This window comes from Hylobates moloch, unplaced genomic scaffold (genome assembly GCF_009828535.3).
Source record: "Hylobates moloch isolate HMO894 unplaced genomic scaffold, HMol_V3 SCAFFOLD_15, whole genome shotgun sequence".
Classification (NCBI taxonomy): Eukaryota; Metazoa; Chordata; class Mammalia; order Primates; family Hylobatidae; genus Hylobates; species Hylobates moloch.
This window is the reverse complement of record NW_026652290.1, coordinates 4,796,595-4,819,599: the sequence shown is the minus strand read 5'-3', so window position 1 is coordinate 4,819,599 and position 23,005 is coordinate 4,796,595. Positions and strand designations below refer to the sequence as shown.

Genomic DNA, 23,005 nt, shown 5'->3' with positions numbered 1-23,005 from the left:
TTCGAGCAATTCTCCTGCCTCAGCCTCCCAAGTAGCTGGGATTACAGGCGTGTGCCACCAAGCCTGGATAATTTTGTATTTTTAGTAGAGATGGCGTTTCTCCATGTTGATCAGGCTGGTCTTGAACTCCCAACCTCAGGTGATCCGCCCACCTCGGCCTCCCAAACTGCTGGGATTACAGGCGTGAGCCATGGCGCCCGGCTGAGAGCCTGCTTTATACACCAACTTAACCCCTGACTCTCGGCAGTGATGTGGACTCCCTGTGCCTCCACCTTCTAATCCGTGAAACGGTGTTGGTGACACAGGTCGGCCTGCAAGATTAGCGGTGCCTGGAGCGGCTGCTTCCTCCTCTCCTAATGCTCCCTCTGCCCCAGTCATCCCCCAGCCCCAGGGCCGGAGGCCCCATGACCAAGAGAATGGGGACCCCAACCCATGGGCAGTGCTGGCTGTTGCCGTGGGGACCCTCTCCCTTGCCCCCATCACAGGAGCAGAGTTGCTGAACACCTCCGACGTCCATGAACAAACCCCAGAATATTTATGTAGACCCTACTCTGGGCACTGAATGTTCACACGCTCCGATGGAGACCACAGGAGAGGCTTGGCCTAGGCGGAAGCAGTGCCGTTCCGAAGGGCCCCAGCCCTGCCAGGGGGCGAGCTGCACGCTCAGCAGACTGGGCATGGGGGTGTCTGGGATCACCAGGGTACCAGGACTTGGCTCTCCTGGAGAAGACAGGGAAAGGCAGGTGCTGGGAGCAGCTTTACTGCGAGTCTTGGGCCCCCTCAAGTGGTGACTTGGAGAGACGCAGCTGCCTTCTGCAGGTTTCCAGAGGAGACCTCAAGCAGGCAACGGCCCCTGACGCTCTAGGTTTAACCTCGTAGCTAACAGGTGGCCTTCAAGACTGATACGGAGGTGGCCGCTAACTGGTCCTTTGACAGGTTGTTGCCAAAGTACTAACAGGACAGAAAAGCGCTGGGAGTGGAACCCCGCTCAGCAGGGACGAGGTGGTGAAATACTTACTGGTTCCTGCAACAGCCTGGGTGCATCTCCAGATAATTTTGCTGAGTGATAAAAGTCCATCTGGGGGCCGGGCGCGGTGTCTCACGCCTGTAATCCCAGGACTTTGGGAGGCCGAGGCGGGTGGATCACGAGTTCAGGAGATGGAGACCGTCCTGGCTAGCATGGTGAAACCCTGTCTCTACTAAAAAATACAAAAAATTAGCCGGGCGTGGTGGCGGGCGCCTGTAGTCCCAGCTACTTGGGAGGCTGAGGCAGGAGAATGGCGTGAATCTGGGAGGCGGAGCTTGCAGTGAGCCAAGACTGCACCACTGCACTCCAGCCTGGGCGACAGAGCAAGACTCCGTCTCAAAAAAAAAAAAAAGTCCATCTGGGAAGATCGTGTATGATACAATTCCACTTATATAACATCCATGAAATGACCAAATCACAGAAACAAAGGACACGGTTGCCAGGGGTCAAAGGAAGGGAAGGGGGCAAGAGGGAAGTGGGTGTGGCTATAAGAGGGGATATAGGGGTCCCTGTGGTGACAGCAATGCTGGCCTCAGTGTTGCGCCCACCCTCCCCCCGCCCCGCCGCCCCCACTGACTGGCACTGTCATTAGGCAAGATGCTCGTATCAGGGTACATGGGGCAGAGAGTACACAGAATTGCCTTTGTATTTTGTTTCTTCCCACCAGTCTCCGTCTTTTGTATTTTTTGTTGAGACGGGGTCTTGCTATGTTGCCCAGGCTGGGCTCAAATCATCCTCCAGCCTCAGCCTCCCAAAGTGCTGGGATTACAGGTGTGAGCCACTGTGCCTGGCCCTCTGTATTGTTTCCTACATGGCATGCAAATCTACAACTTTCTCAAAAATAAAAAAGGCTTAATTTAAAAAAGAAACTAGGAGGTTTGAATGTGCAGGGGCAAATTCGCAGCCTCATGCTTTAACATACCTGAAGGCCGCTCTGGCCTGTGGAAGCTGGTCATTTCCATGCTTACATGTCTGTGTCACCAACTGTGCAGGTAAAATGTGTCCAGGATGCAATTCGGGCCAAGAAAAAAACATTCAACTTCCTGGGAGAGATCATAGGCCTCATTCCCACCGTCGGTATCTTCATCACCATGAACCCTGGGTACGCCGGACGCACGGAGCTGCCCGAGAACCTAAAAGCCTTATTCAGGTACGTGGGCCAGGCGAAAGTGAGTGGCTGTGAGTGGCTGTGGTGAGCCAGGCCGGCCACAGCAGCGTCCCAGTGCCAAGGAGTGGGCAGAGGGGAGGGGCAGAGGGCAAGCTGGGGAGGGGAAGAAGTCATCAAAAGCTCCCAAGATGGCCGGGCACAGTAACTCACTCCTGTAATGTCAGCACTTTGGGCAGCCAAGGAGTGTAGATTACCTGAGGTCAGGAATTCAAGACCAGCCCGGTCAAGATGGTGAAACCCCGTCCCTACTAAAAATACAAACATTAGCTGGGTGTGGTGGTGCATGCCTGTAATTGCAGCTACTCGGGAGGCTGAGGCAGGAGAATTGCTTGAACCTGGGAGGCGGAGGTTGCAGTGAGCCGGGATGGCACCATTGCACTCCAGCCTGGGCAAAAAGAGCAAAACTCCGTCTCAAAAAAAAAAAAAAAAAAAAAAACTCCCAAGATGAGGCAGGAGAGGGCCTCCTTAGAAAGCGCGCTCTCTTCCCCCGGGTGGGGGGACTGCACCTGGGACACAGTGATGGAAAGTAGGGTTGGGGGGTTGGGGTGGTTCTCAGAGGAGGGGCCTGAAGGTGCACCCAGCGGACGATGTGGGAGGAGGAGGGAAGTAGGGAGCAGGCGGGCTGGGAGCCCGGCTCCAGGACCGAAGGTTCAACACTCTGCTGTGGTCCACCTGGCAGTCAAGGTGTGCTCTCCTAGGTGAAGAGGGACAGGCAGGGGTGTAGGTGGGGGAGGGAGTGGGCAGAAGCCCACGGGCACCACTGACCTCCCCAGGCCCTGTGCCATGGTCGTCCCCGACTTCGAACTGATATGCGAAATCATGCTGGTGGCCGAGGGCTTTCTGGAAGCCCGCCTTCTGGCCAGGAAGTTCATCACCCTGTACACCTTGTGCAAGGAGCTGCTCTCGAAGCAGGTGTGTGTCCTGGAGCTCATGGCGGGTGGGGGTGGGAGGTTGAGATGCGGGCAGCAGCCAGGGTTGGCTTCCGGACCTGCCTGCTGGCCGCAGGAAGGTGAGCTCACGTCTGCCCACCTGTGCCCACTGCGTGCAGGATCATTACGACTGGGGCCTGAGAGCCATCAAGTCTGTGCTGGTGGTGGCCGGCTCCCTGAAGAGGGGCGACCCCAGCCGGGCAGAGGACCAGGTGCTCATGCGGGCACTGAGAGACTTCAACATCCCCAAGATCGTGACAGACGACCTGCCTGTATTCATGGGACTGATCGGGGACCTCTTCCCGGCTCTGGACGTGCCTCGGAGACGAGACCTGAATTTTGAAAAGGTCGGTACTCCTGGGCCTCGGGTCTGTCCGGAGAAGGCTGCCTGACTGGGGCTTCCTTCCCGCTGATGTTGGACGGGTGGAGACCCGTGTCACACATGCATGTTTCCCGATGCTACAAAGAGACCTCTGAGCCACAGCTGCCTCTGTGGCCCTGGCCAACCCTACCCTCTCAGTGCTGGGGGAGGTCACTCTCTCAACTGAGGCTGGGGGACTTCGGGCAAACCAACCCCCTGCACGAGGGAGGTCGCGGTGGAGCTATGTGAACTCTCAGCATTGACAGCAGAACTTGCAAACTCATGTGCGTCAGAGGTCAAGGGTGCCTTTATCATCCTCCCCACGGGGCAGGAAGCCCCCCAGCCTCCCAGCGAGAAGAGAGGCTGCTTCAATTCCTCACCCAGCCTCATCCGTGTCTCCCCAGATCATCAAGCAGAGCATCATGGAGCTCAAGCTGCAGGCGGAGGACAGCTTCGTGCTGAAGGTGGTGCAGCTGGAGGAGCTGCTGCAGGTCCGCCACTCGGTGTTTGTCATCGGGAATGCGGGCAGCGGCAAATCTCAGGTGCTTCACCCCCTCCGGGGACCCCGCAGGGATCCGGCATGGTTGGGGAGGGCTAGGGCAAAGGGTCGGCCCTCCATCCCTCCCTGCCAGCCCGGAGACCCCAACCCGGTACATCCCGGGAGCCCTCCGGCCTGAGTCATGGGCCAGGGAGGAAGCTGGAGGCCGAGGAGGAGGGGAGGAGCGGCCACAGCCCTTAATCCCTGATCCCTGGGTGAGGCCTCCCTCCCTGTTCCTCCTTGTCTTCCTGCTCTTCTCTCCTTGACGTCAGTCACTTGTCTCCCTGTCCCTGCGGCCGGCCTGACCCATTGCCCTCCTGTCCCCTGCCATGGCCTAGGGAGTGGTGACATGTGGAGGGTGGTGGCAGAGGTGACTGATGTCCGTGACGTGGAAAATTCCATGCCAGCCAAGTGTCCAGCCAGAGGCCCACAGGCTGGACCCTTCTGCTATTGTTTGAGATCACTCCCGACGCCAGTCACATGGAGAAGCTCACCACAAGTGATGTTTTAAAAGGCAGAGGCCACATGAACCCAGTTTCCTAAAAAGGAACTCGGACATACACATACAGGAAATGTCCTCAACTGTGTCTTTAAAGCTCATTTTCCCTGAGTGGAAGATTACGGGGAGTTTTCCTAGATGATTTTTCAGCGTGGCGTATTCCTTGTACCATGAGGAAGAAAGGAACGTGAATGTTTTCAGAGCCTCGCACAGTCTAGGGCAAGCAGCTCTCTGTGGGTTGCAGATACGCACAGTGAACAGTTAGTTTCCCATCACCCAGGCCACCTTCCCCTCGGCCATGGTTGGGGGTGTAAACTCACCTACGTGCCTCCAGAGCAAACGTGATCCAGAGAAGGGTTCAGCCTGGTGGTTCATAAAAGGCATCCAGGGTCAGGCGCGGTGGCTCACACCTGTAATCCCAACACTTTGGGAGGCCAAGGCAGGCTGATCACCTGAGGTCAGGAGTTCGAGACCAGCCTGGCCAACATGATGAAACCCCGTCTCTACTAAAAATACAAAAATCAGCCGGGTGTGGTGGTGGGCGCCTGTAATCCCAGCTACTTAGGAAGCTGAGGCAGGAGAATCACTTGAACCCTGAGGCAGAGGTTGCAGTGAGCTGAGATCACACCACTGCACTCCAGCCTTGGCGACAAGAGTGAAACTCCATCTCAAAAAAAAAAAGGCATCCAGGCCCACCCATGGTCCTGGGGCTAGTGGGGCAGGATGTGCCAGGAACATGGAGTCACATGTGAGTGACCCCCACCTTTGCCAGGTCCTCAAATCGCTCAACAAGACCTATCAGAACCTGAAGAGGAAGCCGGTCGCCGTGGACCTGGACCCCAAGGCTGTCACCTGCGATGAGCTCTTTGGCATCATCAACCCAGCGACCAGGGAATGGAAAGATGGTAACGGGGGTGGTCCCGGGACGGGCTGCAGGGGCGCACCCGGTCCAGTGCAGTGAGTGTGCGCTGAGCCATTCCCATGTGGAAGGCCAGCCTCCCCAGGCTAGGGTGGGGCACACAGGCACGTGGCCTGCAATGGTGGCACCATGGTAACAAAGTTTATGGGGAGCAGTGGGCATGTAGCACCCGGGCTGGGGGGTAAGGAATGGGGGCCACAGGAGCTGGGACAGTGAGGACTGCAGGCCTGCCCTGGGCAGGCCAAGGGGAGAGGCCAGAGCAAGGATGGGTGTGACCCATGAGGAGTGCATGGGAGCCCAGACATGCAGGCTGGAGGCTGCCTGGGGAGCCCTGGCCTCAGTCGGTGGGCTCTGGGGAGGAGCTTCCCCCAGGAGGTGGCGTGACCGGGTTTGCACTTTGTGAAAGGAACTAGGGACGTTGGAGAGTGGGCTGCAGAAAGGAGCTTCGAGAGCTGAGAAGGAGTCAGTGGGAGCGGGGTGGTCCTGACCACCAGCCTAGGGGGAGGGCTGTGCCTAGCCTGTCCCCCGCACCCTACCCATCAGAAGTGGCCCTACCCCTGACCTGCTTTCCCTGTCCCCCTTCACTGGCTCCTGCATGTACAGCTCACTTCCCCTACTAGAAGGCAAGCTCTGTACCCCCAGCCGCCACCTTGCTCCATTCCATGCCTGACGCATGAAGCATGCTCTGCAGACTTCTGCGGAGTGTGTGAGTGGACAGATGGACAGAGTTGGGTGCACAGGTGCTGCGCCCCGTGGGGTGTTGAGCCTGGAAAAACTGGGCCAGCCAGGGCCACCAAGAGGGGCTGACAGGGAGGGCCCCAGGCATGGAGAGGGCACGTAGGAGGGAGGCCACAGAGAACGGAGGGCAGGGAGCCTGGGCACCTCATGCCCGAGGGCCTCTGCTGTCCCTCTGAAGTAGGAGAGAAGCCACCTCAGAGAGGCCAGGGTCAGGACTGGTGGGAACTGGAATGGGGCCGGAGTGAAGGGCCTGGGGTTACACCACCCGCCTCCCCCAGGCCTGTTCCCCAGCATCATGCGAGACCTGGCCAACATCACCCATGACGGCCCCAAGTGGATCATCCTTGACGGAGACATAGACCCCATGTGGATTGAGTCTCTCAACACAGTCATGGATGACAACAAGGTTCGCGGGCCCTGGACTCTAAGCCCCAAGGCCACCCAAGGCAGGGACAATAGGGGCTCCCACAGAGGCGCCTACGGAGCACTGAGGCCCTGCACGCCAGGCTTGGGGCAGGTGGCGTGTCTGGAAGTCCACAGGAAGCTGTGAGTGAGGGGCACCTCGTCACGAGACTTTGTCACATGTGCTGTGGTTCTGCATGCGCCTCACCTTACATTTCAGCAACAGGACAGGTTCAGAGTAAAGGCCTGGGAAGCAGAAATGGTTATTTAGAATTGTCTAGAAGCCATTTTCTAAAAATGCTCCTCAGTTGGATGTAGGAAGGAACACGAGACTTTGCAGGATGGGGAGGGGTGATGGTTTGAGAAAGCAGCCCTGACTCCATGCTGCAGCCCTCCACGGCGTGGGTGTCTAGAGGCTGCTGGGGTCAGCGAGGGCAGAGAAGCCATGGGCCAAGGGACCAGGGCTGCAGGCCAGGGGTTGCAGGGTTGGCCTGAGCCCCTCCTCCTTGCTCAGAGGTTTGCTCTGAGTAACCCCCGCCCCGGAACACCATCGGGATGGCAGGTGTCGCCGCAGGACCCCACGGGCTGCTGTCCCCCTCCTAGGTCCTCACCCTGGCCAGCAATGAGCGGATCCCGCTGAACCGCACCATGAGGCTGGTGTTCGAAATCAGCCACCTGAGGACAGCCACTCCAGCCACCGTCTCCAGAGCCGGCATCCTCTACATCAACCCAGCCGACCTGGGATGGAACCCGTGAGTGGGGCTCTGGCTTTCCTGTTCCAAACCTCGGCAGGGAAAGACGAAGTTGTTGGCCTGTTTCAGAGTTGCATATTCGTTCATCATTCATGTCACAAACTGTGTACCAGGCCCTCACCAGGCACCGGGGTTGCAGCAGTGAAGGGGTGAGAGACAGACCTGGGAATAAATGGTGTACATTCACAGTGACACGAGGCAGGGCGGCTGAGCAAGCGGACATTTGCCCAAAGTGCCAGGGAAACAAGGGCTGTTGTGGGAAGGGAGGTCTTGGCCTCTGCGGAGGTGGGAAGTCTTCCCAGGTGATTGAAGTCTGGGCTGCCATCTGAAGGGTCAGGCTGCCTCTCAGGGACAAAAACAGAGATGCACACCAGACAAGAACCCGCATTCACAGGGCATGGTGGGGAGTGGGGCATTCCCTGATGGGCAGTGGTCAGGTTCTCCTAGCCGGAGCATAAAGGGGGAGGCTGCTCCTGATGGGAAGGCACTGATGCTGGGCCAGGGTGCAAGCGGCCCTTTCCAATGTGACAAGGAAAAGCAGACGGTCATGCCAGCAAGACCGGGGCCACTAGGGATCAGAGAGGAAGGGATGGGTTTAAGAAATATCTGAAATCTGGAGAAATGGAAGACTTGATATTGATTCCAGAGGCATATTTTCGGGTTTGGACACATGGCTGGTGATTGACAGAGTAAGGGATTTCCTGGGGACATAGAAATGACAGCTTTGTGCAAATGTCCTACATGGACTTAGGCAGAAATCCCAGTGCGGCGTTCCTGAGGCAAGAGGCTCCAGAGGAGTTGGGCTCTCCAGGAAAGACGTAGAGAGGGATGAAAGAAGTTGGCTTTCTGAGAAAAACCAGCACTCTTGGGGAGGAAGAAGAATCTGCGAGGGATTCAGAGGAGGAACGAACCAAAGGCAGAAGGGAACCCACAACACGTCATCCCAGACACCCAGCGACAAAAGCTTCAGGAAGGAGCAGACTCAGCAGGATGGCACCCAGAGTCAAGCCAAGGACAGAAGAGTTCCCACTGCATTTGGGAACTAGGTGCACCTCCATCACTCAGGGAGAAAAGCTTCAGGGCGTGTTGAGGGCAGAGCCAGATGGCAATGAGGTATGGAGGAGGCCACAGGAGGTGCTAGAAGTGAGGTGAGTCCTGCCTTTGAGTGCTGGAGGGTAGAGCTGGAACAAGACGAATGAAGCTTTGTAGTATTTGTCGAGACAAGAATTATGTTTGGCCATGGGATGCAGGCATGGCTGTTTCCAGGTTCATGCAAGTCTATAGGCAGAGAAAATTAAGTTTCTCTTTGTGGGCAGCAAGACCCTCTGCTGGGAGGCAGGCAGCACGGCATGGCCAGGGTTTGAGAGGGATACCAAGTGCAATGTTCCATATGGCGACAGGACCAGGAGCTGCTGAGCCTGGGCGCCTCTGTGCCGGCTTCTCCAGCAACACTTGCCCACTTATACAGCGTCCTCCAGCTGCTGAAACAATGACCATTAATGGGGCAGCTTCAGACAATAGACATTTATCCTCTCCCACTGCTGGAGGCCAGAAGTGAAGGAGTAGGCAGTGATCAAGGAGTAGGCAGTGCTGATTCCCTCTGAGGCTCTGAGGGAGAGCCTGTCCCAGGCCTCTCTCCCAGCTCCTGGGGGCTCCTGGCAGTCCTTGGCGTCCCTTGGCTTATGGACACACCCCTCCCATCTCTGCCTCTGTCTCCACGTGGCCTTCTCTGTGTCTGTGTCCAAATTTTCCACTGCTTATAAGTGGATTCAGAGTCCACCCTAAATCCAGGATGATCTTGTCTCAAGATCCTTGATGACATCTGCAAATGCCCTTTCTCCAAATCAGGGCACATTCTGGGTTCTGGGTGGACATTCTTTTGTAGGACCACCATCCTACCCACTATACCATGTATGGGAGTTTTCAGGGTAGGCAAAGACAATGTCCGGGGAACTGAAATGAAGCCTGGGTAGGAGCTGCTGAGACATGGGGACAGGAAGAAGACAGGATCGTGGAGTCCTCAGGGGGACACCCTATGGGAGCAGAGAAGAGGGAGCCAGAAACAAAGCCAGCACGGGCCAAGGCAGGAACTGGACACCTCCAAGGAGTGACCTGGAGGAAGCAGGAGGAGGACACCTGAGTATTGGCAGAGGAGAGAATGGAAGTGGACAAGAAGCAGGCATAGGGTCCCCAGACAGCAGGAGCAGCCCTCGTATAGGCAGCTGCCAGGGGCAGGGACGCCCGATACACCCAGGACGGCCTTGGGGACAGGGCAAGAAGCCGTATGGACCCGAGGTGAGAAAGTCGGCCTGTCTCACAAGCATGTGTCTCTCCTGGAGCCTGTGCTGTGCATATCAGAGCCAGCACACACATCAACTGCACTCAATGACTCCTACCAAGGCAGCATGACAAATTTGACACAAACATCTTCAGAGTAGAAGGCAGAAAGCAGCAGCCTCTGCATAGATTTGAAAATCGGTCTCCCCTACTGAAGACCAACTGGACTCGGAATTCAGTTCTTAGTTGCGACAGGCATGGAGACATTCTGCTTCGCTGAGAGACGTATAAAGGTTTACTCTATTACACTGGATAATACAGGGTGCTATGCGGCAAAGATGTTCAGCTCTTAATTCTCTCTTGGATAGAGGTTTAGGAAGAAGCGGAGCTCCCCCAGAGCACACTCACAGAAGAGTGAGTGGCCGGGCGCAGTGCCTCATGTCTGTAATCCCAGCACTTTGGGAAGCTGAGGCGGGCAGATCATCTAAGGTCAGGAGTTCAAGACCAGCCTGGCCAACATGGCAAAACCCTGTCTCTACCAAAAATACAAAAATTAGCCAGGTGTGGTGTTGCACGCCTGTAATCCCAGCTACTTGGGAGGCCGAAACAGGAGAATCGCTTGAACCCAGGAGGCAGAAGTTGCAGTGAGCCGAGATCGCACCACTGCACTACAGAGCAAGACTCCATCTCAGAAGAAGAAAAAAGAAAAAAGAGTGAGTGTCTAAAGAGGCGTGTCTGTCGGTCAACGCAGGGCAGGCTGGCTGTGTAGGCTAACAGGAGCTTCCTGCTTAGGCCCTGGGCATCCTGGAACTGATGCACGTGCTGAGCTCACTGGCACTCGAGGGAGCCAGGCGCTAGTGATGATTTTAGCAGATGCTGATTTGGCAACACTTACCCTGGACCAGGCCCCCTTCTCTGAGTTTTAAAAATATCAGCCCATGTAGTCCTTGGAAATGAGGGTCATGGAAATATCACCCCTGTTTACAGATGAGAAACCAGGGACACAGGCATGTGCAGTAACTTGCCTAAGGCAGCAGCTGGCCATGGTAGAGCTGACTCAAGCCTGGGCAGTCAGGCCCCAGAGTCCACACCCCTCACCGCCGTGGCAGGCCACCTCTACACAAGCCACCCAGAGGTGTCTGTGGCCGACAGTCCAGCGTGGCTCTTCAAGGATTGCTGGTTGTATTGATTTGGACTCTTACACTGAACATGGCAAATTCAACTCAAACTAACTGGAGCTTAAAAAAAAAAAAAAGCACCAAGGAGTACTTCAGGCATGGCTGGATCCAGGAGTCCAGATGATGTAATGAAATGTCCCTGCTCCTATCCTTGTCTCTCCTTTCTACTCCCTGTCCCCACCTTCCTGCCCCCCAAATGACATCATGAGATCTTTCCCCTTTTCTGTTCTCCCCCATCCGCCAGCCCTTGGTATGTGCTTCCCGTGCGGTAGCAAGAACGGCTCCCAGCTGTTCTAGACCTACAGCACCCCCATAGCTAACAACCCCAGAGAGGGCATAGCCCCCGCGACCCTGGCATCCTCCTCTGGCCCTTGCAGGGCCTGCAACTGGCCCCTCTGGCACCCTCGTTTGGACCCATTGCCATGCAGGCATGGTGACCCTGAGGGCAGCCCTAGCAAAATTGGGTGGAGATGGGGAGGGGCGTTTACCAAGGAAGGGACACTGGCAGACCCAGAGCAGCAGCTGTGTCATCGGCACCTCCTGTCACCCCTAGGGTGGTGAGCAGCTGGATCGAGAGGCGCCAGGTGCAGTCAGAGAAGGCCAACCTGATGATCCTCTTTGACAAGTACCTGCCCACGTGCCTGGACAAGCTGCGCTTTGGGTTCAAGAAGATCACACCAGTGCCGGAGATCACAGTGATCCAAACGATCCTGTACCTGCTGGAGTGCCTGCTCACGGATAAGACCGTGCCCCCCGACTCCCCCAGGGAGCTGTACGAGCTGTACTTCGTGTTCGCCTGCTTCTGGGGCTTCGGTGGTACCATGTTCCAGGACCAGGTGATGCACCTAGGGGACCTGGCCACCCACACACACAGGGTCTCTCGGCATCCCGCTTAGCTGGGCCCTGATTTTCACTTCTGTGTCTCAACAGCTAGTAGATTATCGAGTGGAATTCAGCAAATGGTGGATCAACGAATTTAAGACCATCAAGTTCCCCTCGCAGGGAACGATTTTCGACTACTACATTGATCCCGACACGAAAAAGTTCCTGCCCTGGACAGATAAAGTGCCCTCCTTTGAGCTGGATCCCGATGTCCCACTGCAGGTAACTGTCCCCAGAGCAGGGCCACCGACTGGCGATTTAGAGGCGGGAATCGCTGCAGCACCCCCCACACGCCTGCACGGAACGTCCAAACACACCCGATTTTCAACAGTAGGACCTTTTCAGTAGAACATGGCCTGCACGCTAATGAGAGGCAGAAGTGTCTGAGAGTCACAGCTCCCTCCCCTCCCCTGCCCCAGGCCTCTTTGGTCCACACCACGGAAACCATCCGCATCCGCTACTTCCTGGACCTGCTCATGCAGAAGTCCTGGCCGGTGATGCTGGTGGGGAACGCCGGGACGGGCAAGTCGGTGTTGATGGCGGACAAGCTGGAAAGCCTGAACACCGACAACTACCTGGTGCAGGCCGTGCCCTTCAACTTCTACACAACCTCAGCCATGCTGCAGGGTGAGGCTGGTCCGGCCACGCCCCACCTACCCGGCTGCCCCCCGCCAGCCCGCATTCCCTGCTGTCCTCTCTCACTGCAGGCCCAGGCACTCGCTAGCCACCTTGCACTTCCTCACTTCCCACGCCCCACCCACTGGCCTCTCCTTCCTGAGTTGGAGACAGAGGAGGAGCAGCCAGGACCCCTCTTTCTGGTGCTCCCCGGTGGGCATGGTGATGGGGGTTTGATGGCCAGTCGAGGCAGCAGGTCCCCCAGGAGTGTCTCAGCCAATCTGAGGCGACCCAAAGGTGACAGAGAGCAAGGTTCCTGCCACCCTCGCCTCTGATCGCTCTATTTATTCCTGGGGCTGTACCCAGTGCCCCCTCAAGGGCCACTCCCAGGGCAGGTGCATTTGATAAACCTGGATCCCAGCCAGGTCCCACCTTCTGTCCTCCGGGGGAGCAGGTAGCGCCCCTCCGTGCCTAACAGGCTCTGGCTTAGGAGGCGCAGGCGGGTGGCTGACCCTCTGCCCTCTCTAGGGATGCTGGAGAAGCCACTGGAGAAGAAATCGGGGAGGAACTACGGGCCGCCAGGCACTAAGAAGCTCATCTACTTCATCGACGACATGAACATGCCCGAGGTGGACAAGTATGGGACGGTGGCCCCGCACACCCTCATTCGGCAGCACATGGACCACCGGCACTGGTTAGACGGGGCGGGGCCGGGGGGAAGGGGGTGGCCACGGGGCGGTGAGGGCGGGGCCAGGGAGGGGCTCAGGAAGCGGCGGAGCCCCAGGGCAGTAGGGCGGGACTGGTGTGGGGCGGTGGAGGCGGGGCTGCAACGTGGGTAGGGAGATACAGATTGGGTCGTAGCTGGGCCCCTAAGCTTGTGGGGCCACAAGGCATTGAGGCAGGACCAGGGCAGGGAAGAGGTTGTGTCAGTTTCGTCCATCGCCCATTTCACAAACATACAGCTGTGGCCTAGAGCCCCAGTGGAGGGGGACCCCCCTTCCACCGAGGTGTCTGTCCCGCTAGGAGAGGAAGAAGCACATTACCCGGTAAAGGAAGAGCCCTGAGGAAAACCCCCAGCGCAGTCACAGAGGAGCCTCCCAGCTGGGAGCCCCAGCAGAGAGATGCCCCTGGGGAGACAGTGTGCAGCTGGAAGCTGGCAGCAGTGTCGTGCTGGCTGCGGGACCTTAGAGGGAGAGCATTCTGGGTGGAGAGATTGCCACGTGCAAAGGCCCTGCCGCACGTGAAGGAGCCCAGTGAGGCCGGTGTGGCAGGGATGTGAGAGCCAGAGGGAGAGGGTGCCCAGGGCAGCTGCAGCCGGAATCCCAGGGCCTCGGGACACAGTGTGGACTTTCTCCTAACGGCACCAAGAAGCTAAGGGTGGCAGGTTTAGGTTTGCAGTTTGGAAAGATGAGAACATTCAGTTCAGTTGTTTTTTTGTTTGTTTGTTTGTTTTTGTTTTTTTTGTTTTTTTGAGGCGAAATCTTGCTCTGTCGCTCAGGCTGGAGCGCAATGGCTCGATCTGGGCTTACTGCAACCTCCGCCTCCTGGGTTCAAGGAATTCTCCTTCCTCAGCCTCCTGAGTTGCTGGTAATACAAATGCCCACCACCACGCCGGCTAATTTTTGTACTTTTGGTAGAGAAGGGGTTTCGCCATGTTGGCCAAGCTGTTCTCGAACTCTTGACCTCAGGTGATCCGCCCGCCTCGGCCTCCCAAAGTGCTGGGATTAGAGCTGTGAGCCACCGTGCCCAGCCGTAGTTATCTCTTAAGCAAGTAGCCCAGGCCAAACCGGAGCATTCTCAGGCCAAAGGAGTCTAGAAACCAGTCCACTCGTTCGTGAAGCCTGGCCTCATGCCGAGAAAGGGAGGCATGGGGGGTTAGGTTGCCTACTTAAGGTCATGGCCCTAATGAGTGGCGGAGCTGGATTATTATTATTATTATTTCTGAGACAGAGTTTTGCTCTTGTTGCCCAGGCTGGAGTGCAGTGGCGTGATCTCGGCTCACTGCAACCTCTGCCTCCTGGGTTCCAGCGATTCTCCTGCCTCAGCCTCCTGAGTAGCTGAAATTATAGGTGCCTGCCACCATGCCCAGCTAATTTTTGTATTTTTAGTAGAAACGGGGCTTTACCATATTGGCCAGGCAGGTCTCTAACTCCTGACCTCAGGTGATCCGCCCACCTCAGGCTCCTGAAGTACTGGGACTACAGGCGTGAGCCACCACGCTCAGCCGGAACTGGATTTTAAGTTCAGATATGTCTGACTCCATCACCTGCCTTTTCCTCGCTAAACAACCCTCCCAGAGCTCACAACTATAGGAAGCCTACTCTGGGCTGCAGGCTGTGATGTGGGGACGGAGGCATCAGAGGTGGCTCCCTGGGGGAGGTGACAAAGCTGCCACTCTGAGCAGGGAGCCTGAAGAGAGTTTGACATTATTTGAGGAGAACCGAACATGGTGTGGGGTGGGAGGTTTGAGGGCACCCAGACAGGAGAGGAGGGCAGGTGCATGCATGACAGCCCACCGGTTCCTCTCTGCAGGTAGGTCTACTGTGAGGGCTGTGGGGGCTCAGCCTCGGTTTCCCTGCAACTCACGAGGCCCCTTCCAAAGGCTTCACACGGTCATGTGACCTTGTAAAATTTGCTTAAGATTTTTGCTTAAGGAGGGGCCTCCAGGTTCTTAAGCTTCAGCCCTAGGTCCACATCTGCCCTGGAGTTGACCCTGAAGGATCTTCAGGAGGGGTGGCAGAGTGAGATTTGAGTTTTCAAAAGATCCCTCTAGAATATCAGATTAACATGGCCCCACGACAACAGGGAAGGATGGACTGTTTAGTGGATGTGTCAGGAAAACGCTCACCTGTGGAAGAGAAGTCAGGCAGACAGGGGTGGGGCCCGTGGGAAGGACCAGCCCGCAGGCAAAGGGTGAACTGTGAGGTGGGCAGAAGCAAACGGACAACATCCGTGACCTGAGAAGAGTGCACAGGAGAGGGCTGCACAGGCAAAAGTTTCAGAAGCACACACAGAAGGGCAAAAAATTGATGGCTGTGATTTAAATTAAAATTAAGGAATTTTGCCCAGTGAGAGACTCCATGGACAGATATAATGGAGAAATAAAAGAATGGAAGAAAACATTTGCGATGTATAAAATTGACAGTGGATTAATATCTGAAATATACAAGGAATTACTAGAAACTAACAGACAACAACTTCCAACACACAAAGTGCACAATGGGGTAGAAAAACAAAGGTGCTGGGTGCAGTGGCTCAGGCCTGTATCTCAACACTTTAGGAGGTGGAGGCAGGAGGATCACTTGAACCCAGGTCACATAGTGAGACCCTGTCTCTACAAAAACTTAGCTGGGCATGGTAGTGTGAGGCTGAGGTTGGGAGGATGGCTTGAGCCCAGGAGATCGCGGCTGCCGTGAGCTGTGTTCACCACTGCCCTCCAGCGGGAGTGAGAGAGCAAGACCCTGTCTCGGGGAAAAAAAATAACTAGTGTGGTGTGACATCAAGGAAATTATTCAGCTTATTTTATTTTTTAAATTTCATTTATTTTATTTTATTTTTATTTTATCTTAGAGATGAAATCTTGCTCTGTTGCCCAGGCTGGAGTGCAATGGGATGATCTCAGCTCACTGCAACCTCCACCTCCCAGGTTCAAGCGATTCTCCTGCCTCAGCCTCCCAAGTAGCTGGGATTACAGGTGCCCGCCACCACGCCTGGCTAATTTTTGTATTTTTAGTAGAGACAGGGTTTCACCATGCTGGCCAGGCTGGTCTCAATCTCCTGACCTCAAGTGATCTGCCCACCTCAGCCTCCCAAAGTGCTGGGATTATGGGCATGAGCCACTGTGCCCGGCCTATTCAGCTTATTTAATAATAGCAGCCACTAATAATTATCCTGATGACAACCATGGTGAACATTTATTGCATACTTACTGTATGTCAGGTACCCTTCCCAGTGTTTTTTCATATGTTAGCTCATTTTATCCTCCTAATGACCCATTGCACAGGTGAGAATATTGAGGCACAGAGATGTAAACCAACTTCCCAGAGCCCCAGCACCACTCAGGGGAAGAGCTGGAACGTAAACCCCAGCCTGCTCTCTGAGCCACTCTTTTGCCTCTTGTTTCAAAATTTCTCTTGAGAGCATGAAGTCACAGCAGCTGCTTCACATATTATCAGTATCTGTGGAGGGTTTTTAAAACCACATGGAGTAATCCCAGCATTTGGGAGGCTGAGACGGGTGGATCACAAGGTCAGGAGATCGAGACCATCCTGGCTAACATGGTGAAATCCTGCCTCTATTAAAAGTACAAAAAAATTAGCCAGGCGTGGTGGCGGGCACCTGTAGTCCCAGCTACTCAGGTGGCTGAGGCAGGAGAATGACGTGAACCCAGGAGGCGGAGGTTGCAGTGAGCCAAGATCACACCACTGCACTCCAGCCTGAGTGACAGAGCGAGACTCCGTCTCAAAAAAAAAAAAAAGAAGGGGGGATGGTGGGAGGCGGGCGCGGTGGCTCACGCCTGTAATCTCAGCACTTTGGGAGGCCGAGGCGGGCGGATCACGAGATTGAGACCATCCTGGCTAACACAGTGAAACTCCGTCTCTACTAAAAATGCAAAAAATTAGGCGGAGCTTGCAGTGAGCCAAGATTGTGCCACTGCACTCCAGCCTGGGCGACAGAGTGAGATTCTGTCTCAAACAAATAATAATAAGGAGGGCATTCTTGGGAGCACAGTGGGGCCAGGGGATGGCTCCTCCAGGCCGGGGGCACAACATGAATGCTGGTCTCCCCCCTCAGGTATGACAGACATAAGCTGACATTAAAAGACGTCCATAACTGTCAGTATGTGGCCTGCATGAACCCCACTTCCGGATCCTTCACCATCGACTCCAGGCTTCAGGTAAGCAGAAACCACACTCATCCCCGTCTCCTGCCATGAGTCTGAGGCTTGCTTCTGGCAAATGAGAGGAAAAGCTTTGGTTTAGGGTGTTAGGGCTGCAGGCCGACATTCTCTGGAGAACTCCTTAACCCTGCAGAATGTGTCAGAAAATTCCAGGGCATGGGGAGGACGAGCAGCTAGCCAGCCTTCCCTGTGACCCGGTCAACTGGCAGAGTTAGCAAATAAAAATGCAGTTAAATCTGAACTCCAGATAAATAAGTATGTTTTTAATGTTTGGTTGTTTCGGGGTAGCGCCATTTCTGCGTGTTTGCTGTGAGCTTCCCCGGCCAGGAGGCCCTCACCACCATCTACAACACAATCCTGACGCAGCACCTGGCCTTCCACTCGGTCTCCATGGCTACCCAGAGGATAAGCAGCCAACTGGTGGCCGCGGCCCTGGGTAAGCTGGCTGGCCTCATCCCCTCTCCCATCGGTAAAACCTACGGCTCTGTGGGCTGGTGGTTCTTCACATTTTCCCTTGATAAATATGTATAATTCTAAATCAATATCTTAAAAATGATGCTATGTTTCGACAGGAGAAATTGTGAAATACAATTGCTTCATGGGGAGGTAGAGGCTAGGAAATTCTATACACAAATGATTTTAGGAGAACAGCAAACTCCCTCCCACTTCAAAGAGCTGTGCAGATTTCTTACTCCAGTTGTCACCATTTCATAGTCCACTGGCTTTAGAAACTTGAGGCTTGCACTTCCTGGGGCCATTAACAGTATATGAGAATTGACGCATCTTTTTCCTCTAACAGCTTTGCATCAGAAAATCGCAGCAACATTTCTTCCCACGGCCATTAAGTTTCATTATGTCTTCAACCTCAGGGACCTTTCCAACATTTTCCAGGTACTGCTCTTGCAGCTTTATGTCATGCCTGTCTTACAGCCCAGTGCCTGATCCACAGGTGCTCTCCTCATCACAGCTCTCAGGGAGGTGTGGACTGATGATGGTGATGATGGTGATGGTAATGATAATGGTGGTGATGGTAGATGGTGGTGACGGTAATGGTGATGATTATAATGGTGGTGATGATGTTGGTGTGTGACATGGATGATGGTGGCATGGTGATGGTGAGGATGGTGATGATGAGAGGGATTTGTTGATAAGATGGGATGTGATGGTGGTATGTTAGTGGTAGTGATGGTGATGGTAATGATGGTGTTGGTAATAGTGATGGCAGTGATGGTGATGGTGATAATGGTGGTGGTGGTAATGTGATTGTGGTGATGGTGGTGGAGATGATAATGGTGATGATGGTGACAATGGTGGTGATGATGGTGGTGATGTGATTGTGTTATGGTGGTGGTGGTGATGATAGATGATGGTGATGTGGTAATGATGATGGTGGTGTTGGTAGTGATAGTTATGAGGATAGCGATGGTGGTGATATAATGGTGATGTTATGGCAGTAATGATGATGATGGTGATGTGATGATGCCACGTGGTGGTGATGGTGGTGATGATGGTGGTGATGGTGGTGATGGTTATGATGATAGTGATGGTGGTGGTGATGGTAATAATATTTCCTCCATTTACTGACTTCTTACTCTGAGTCAGGGATTGGGTTTGGCCCCTTACATTCCCATTTTCTCCTCCTCCAACAACACATAAGTTTGGTGCTTATATCCCCATTTTACCGAGCAGGAATTTGTGGCTGAGGGAGGCTTAGTTATGCACACCTCCTCCCATATAAAGTATCAGCCCAGCGGTGCAGTGGCTCACACCTGTAATTCCAGCACTTTGGGAGGCTGAGGTGGGCAGATCACAAGGTCAGGAGTTCCAGACCAGCCTGGCCAACATGGTGAAACCCTGTCTCTACTAAAAATACAAAAATTAGCTGGGCATGATGGAGCGTGCCTCTGTAGTCCCAGCTACTCGGGAGGCTGATGTGAGAATCACTTGAACACAGGAGGCAGAGGTTGCAGTGAGCTGAGATCGTGCCACTGCACTCCAGCCTGGGCAACAGAGTGAGACTACATATCAAAAAGTAACAATAAAAATAAAGTAAAGTATCAGCCCAAATGCCACGCTCTCACAGAGGCCACTCCTCATCCCTCACACTCTATCTTACTGCCCTGGGTGTGTCATTCAGAGCACACACCATAGTGTGCAATTACCTTATTTCTTTGCGTACCTGGCCACCTCCCCCACTAGCATGTCAACTCCACAGCATCAGGGTCTGTTGCATCATCGCTGTGCCTGGGAAATTCCAGGCCCTCAATAAGCTCTTGTTGAGTTTGCCTAGAGTTGCTTGCTTAGTAAATGGCCAAGCCAGGACTGGACCAGATAGGCTTGCTGTGGTACCCAAGCCTGTGACTTGCCCTGTGGCATCAGTCACCTGCTTTCCTTTGCAATTAGCCTCCCTTGTCCCTCCTTCACCGTTCACTCTTCTAGAGGATGAGGCCCCAACCTGTCCTATGAGGAAAACTCCACATCTCTCAGGACACACACACACTGGCATCGGGATTTGTGGGACCTCCGTGATGAGTGGCTTCCCTGGCCCCAAGTGAATGCTGTGCCAACAGCTGAACAGGTCCCCTCGCCCCGGGGGAGGGGGCTGCTCCTCAGGGTCATCTGTGTCCAGCACTGGGCTCGCCTTCGTAACAGCTGATGGTGCTGACCATCCCGTGTTTGGGGCAGGGACTTTTATTTTCCACGGCAGAAGTTCTGAAAACCCCACTGGACCTTGTCCGCCTTTGGCTGCATGAGGCTGAACGAGTGTATGGTGACAAAATGGTTGACGAAAAAGACCAGGAAACATTGCATAGAGTCACCATGGCCTCCACCAAGAAGTTCTTTGATGTAAGTCAAGCTGCCCAGTCCCTCTGCCGAGCCCAGAATGGCCCCAAGAGGGTGGAGCATCGGCGGCTAGTGAGAACTGCAGCCCCTCTCAGAAGGGCCCTTTGTTGGGGGTGGGAAGATCCCTGTTAGGTTCCACGCAATAATTCCGATAATTCCAGCACATGTCTGTGGGTCCGAGGGTTCCATGCGATAATTCCGATAACTCCGGCATGTGGCTGTATCCGAGGGTTCCACAGGATAATTCCGGCGCGTGGCTGTGGGTCCGAGGGTTCCACGCGATAATTCTGGCACATGGCTGTGGATCCGAGTGAGGAGGAATTGACCGCTCAGTAGATCAGGGTGTGATCACCTCCCTCTGTCCACTTGGGGTGGAGAAAGGCCCTGCTTGGGTCAGTGTACCTCGCTGGTGTGTCCCATGTGTTCTTGGCGGAATCATTTCTTTGGACTATGAATTCATTCCTGATACAGTAGGGATCAGACCCTCCCACTCTAGGGTTTGCTGGGCCCACGACAGCAGGTTTGGGCCCCTGGAGACTTGGCCTGGTACCCCAGGGTGACCTCCTAGGCTACCTTGGCAAAGTACTGAGCTGCTGTTAACTAGCTATCTGTGTGGTCATGGTGGCAAAAACCAGAAGTATCGTCTTTTTTTTTTTTTTTTTTTTTTGGGTCTTGGTGATGAACTCTTATTTGCCAAGCCAAATATCTTCTGCCACTTTGCTCAAGGGATTGGCGATCCCAAATACGTTCCTATAACCGACATGGCTGCTCTGAACAAGCTCCTCGTGGATGTCCTGGACAGCTACAATGAAGTTAACGCAGTCATGAATTTGGTGAGCAGGCTGGAGCTGATAGCAAAGGCACGGGACCTGGACCGGGTCACCCTCTCCGGTTGCATTATCAACATCCGAGTAGCACTGTGTGGGGCTGCGTGGCGCACAGTGCACACCTCAGCGTGTGCAGAGTCTGTGCTGGTGACAGAGGTGATTCCAGGTGCTACAGGATGTTGTGGGATCTCTCCGGTTTCTGCAGGTGCTGTTTGAGGACGCCGTGGCTCACATCTGCAGGATTAATCGCATCCTGGAGTCTCCCCGGGGGAATGCCCTGCTGGTGGGGGTGGGCGGCAGTGGCAAACAGAGCCTCTCCCGCCTGGCAGCGTACATCAGCGGCCTTGACGTGTTTCAGATCACCCTCAAGAAGGGCTACGGGATCTCCGACCTCAAGGTGAGAGCTTACTGTTCAATAAGCTGCCTTTTGGGGTAGGGTCGGGGAGTAAAGAAAAACTTCACTCCCTTTTCCAAAATGAAGCCAGCAAGTACAGGGAGTCCGAGCATCACCAATAGTCCTTATCTAAAGGGTCTTTATCTTAGAAAGCAGAGGCCAGAAAACCTTCCGGCCAGCGTGCGTGCCCGTGTGACTGAGGTGAAGAGTGTGAAACCTTCCAGCTCGTGTGACCGAGGTGAAGAGTGTGAAACCTTCCAGCTCATGTGACCGAGGTGAAGAGTGTGAAACCTTCCAGCTCGTGTGACTGAGGAAGGGTGTGAAACCTTCCAGCCCGTGTGACTGAGGTGAAGGGTGTGAAATCTTCTGGCCAGTGTGCGTGCCCATGTGACTGAGGTGAAGAGTGTGTCTGTCGACTACTCGATGGACACAAGTCCACAGAATGAACCCAGATCACAGAGGCAGAGAGACTGGATTCCTGCCCTTGGTCACTGAGTGTTCCAAATTATTCCCTATTCTCTCTCCAGATTACAGAATTCAGAGCCATGACTGGGTGTCTAACTGCATGCCTGAGATGCTGAATGGCTGCTTTTGGAATGAATGAAATAAACATTAGAGTAAACATAAGGTCTCCCATGCCCAAGACACACTGCTGAGAAGGTTTTTATTGATTTCTTGTTCCTGAAAATCTGCTCTCCCAGGCAACTGCGTGCCATTAGTCAGAAGGAATCATCGTGCTTGAGATTAGACCTGAAATTGATTGGACCATGCTACACAGCCATGCCTTCTCTGTGTGCTGGGGCTGCTGTTGTAGGGCCAGGACGATGCCAGACCCAAGGGGGAACCCTAAGGGGACCCTCCAGCAGCACGTGGCCCTGAGATAGTCGCTGGGCTGGTGGCTTTAGCAGGCAGACCTGGAGCCAGTGATGCTGGGAGTAGTGGGAGGTGTCTGCAGGCAGAGACCCTGGAGGGGCAGTGCAGGCTGTGCCAGGGACAGCCAGCCTCTGGGAGAGCCTCCAGTTTCTGGATGGCTGTTCTCTGCCTTCCCAGCAGATTCTACTCCATGTATAAAGGGGCCGGCCTGCTCTTTTTTGAACTCCTCAGATGGGCATTCCCGAACACAGCCCTGTTCTCTGGATCCGTGAGCGGTAGTGTGTCATGGGTTCTCAGCGCATCTGGTGGAGCTAGTTCACATTGGTATCTTCGGCCACTGAAGTGTCGTTTGAACCTGGAGCCATACAGTTGTACTGAGCTTTCTCCATTGAAGTCTCTAGTCTATTAACTAAATCATGTTGATTACGTTCATGACGGCATCGTTTCCTTGCTCTGCCTCCCTGCGGGGGTTTTCTCCCTGATCCTTCCTGCTGGGGCTGATCGTGGGTGCTCAGCCTCAGCCTCAGCGGTACTATTTTATTCATGGGCATCAGCTGCTGCGGCTCTATGATCTGGACTGTGGAATTTCACTGCCCCTACACCCATCACAAATCAGCTTTGCTATCACTGTCATTTTTTTTTTTTTTTTTTTTTTTTTTTGAGACGGAGTCTCGCTCTGTCGCCCAGGCTGGAGTGCAGTGGCGCAATCTCAGCTCACTGCAAGCTCCGCTTCCCAGGTTCACGCCATTCTCCTGCCTCAGCCTCCTGAGTAGCTGGGACTACAGGCGCCCGCCACCGCGCCCGGGTAATTTTTTGTATTTTTAGTAGAGACGGGGTTTCACCGTGGTCTCGATCTCCTGACCTCGTGATCTGCCCACCTCG

At 54.6% G+C, this 23,005-nt stretch overlaps 1 protein-coding gene across 1 annotated transcript in view; it reads left to right on the top strand.

Annotated features, from left to right (window-relative positions):
• The window catches only part of DNAH17 (dynein axonemal heavy chain 17), a 149,833-nt gene that overhangs the window by 79,453 nt on the left and 47,375 nt on the right, over nt 1-23,005 (top strand). The window contains exons 35-51 of the mRNA XM_032177998.2: nt 2,020-2,177; nt 2,969-3,107; nt 3,244-3,471; nt 3,890-4,027; nt 5,295-5,427; nt 6,458-6,585; nt 7,185-7,333; nt 11,342-11,624; nt 11,719-11,892; nt 12,090-12,297; nt 12,814-12,979; nt 17,080-17,182; nt 17,474-17,621; nt 17,985-18,076; nt 19,871-20,032; nt 20,698-20,862; nt 21,062-21,253. Coding sequence (XP_032033889.1) covers nt 2,020-2,177; nt 2,969-3,107; nt 3,244-3,471; nt 3,890-4,027; nt 5,295-5,427; nt 6,458-6,585; nt 7,185-7,333; nt 11,342-11,624; nt 11,719-11,892; nt 12,090-12,297; nt 12,814-12,979; nt 17,080-17,182; nt 17,474-17,621; nt 17,985-18,076; nt 19,871-20,032; nt 20,698-20,862; nt 21,062-21,253 — 2,766 coding nt within the window. The remainder of the gene's footprint in view (nt 1-2,019; nt 2,178-2,968; nt 3,108-3,243; nt 3,472-3,889; nt 4,028-5,294; nt 5,428-6,457; nt 6,586-7,184; nt 7,334-11,341; nt 11,625-11,718; nt 11,893-12,089; nt 12,298-12,813; nt 12,980-17,079; nt 17,183-17,473; nt 17,622-17,984; nt 18,077-19,870; nt 20,033-20,697; nt 20,863-21,061; nt 21,254-23,005) is intronic.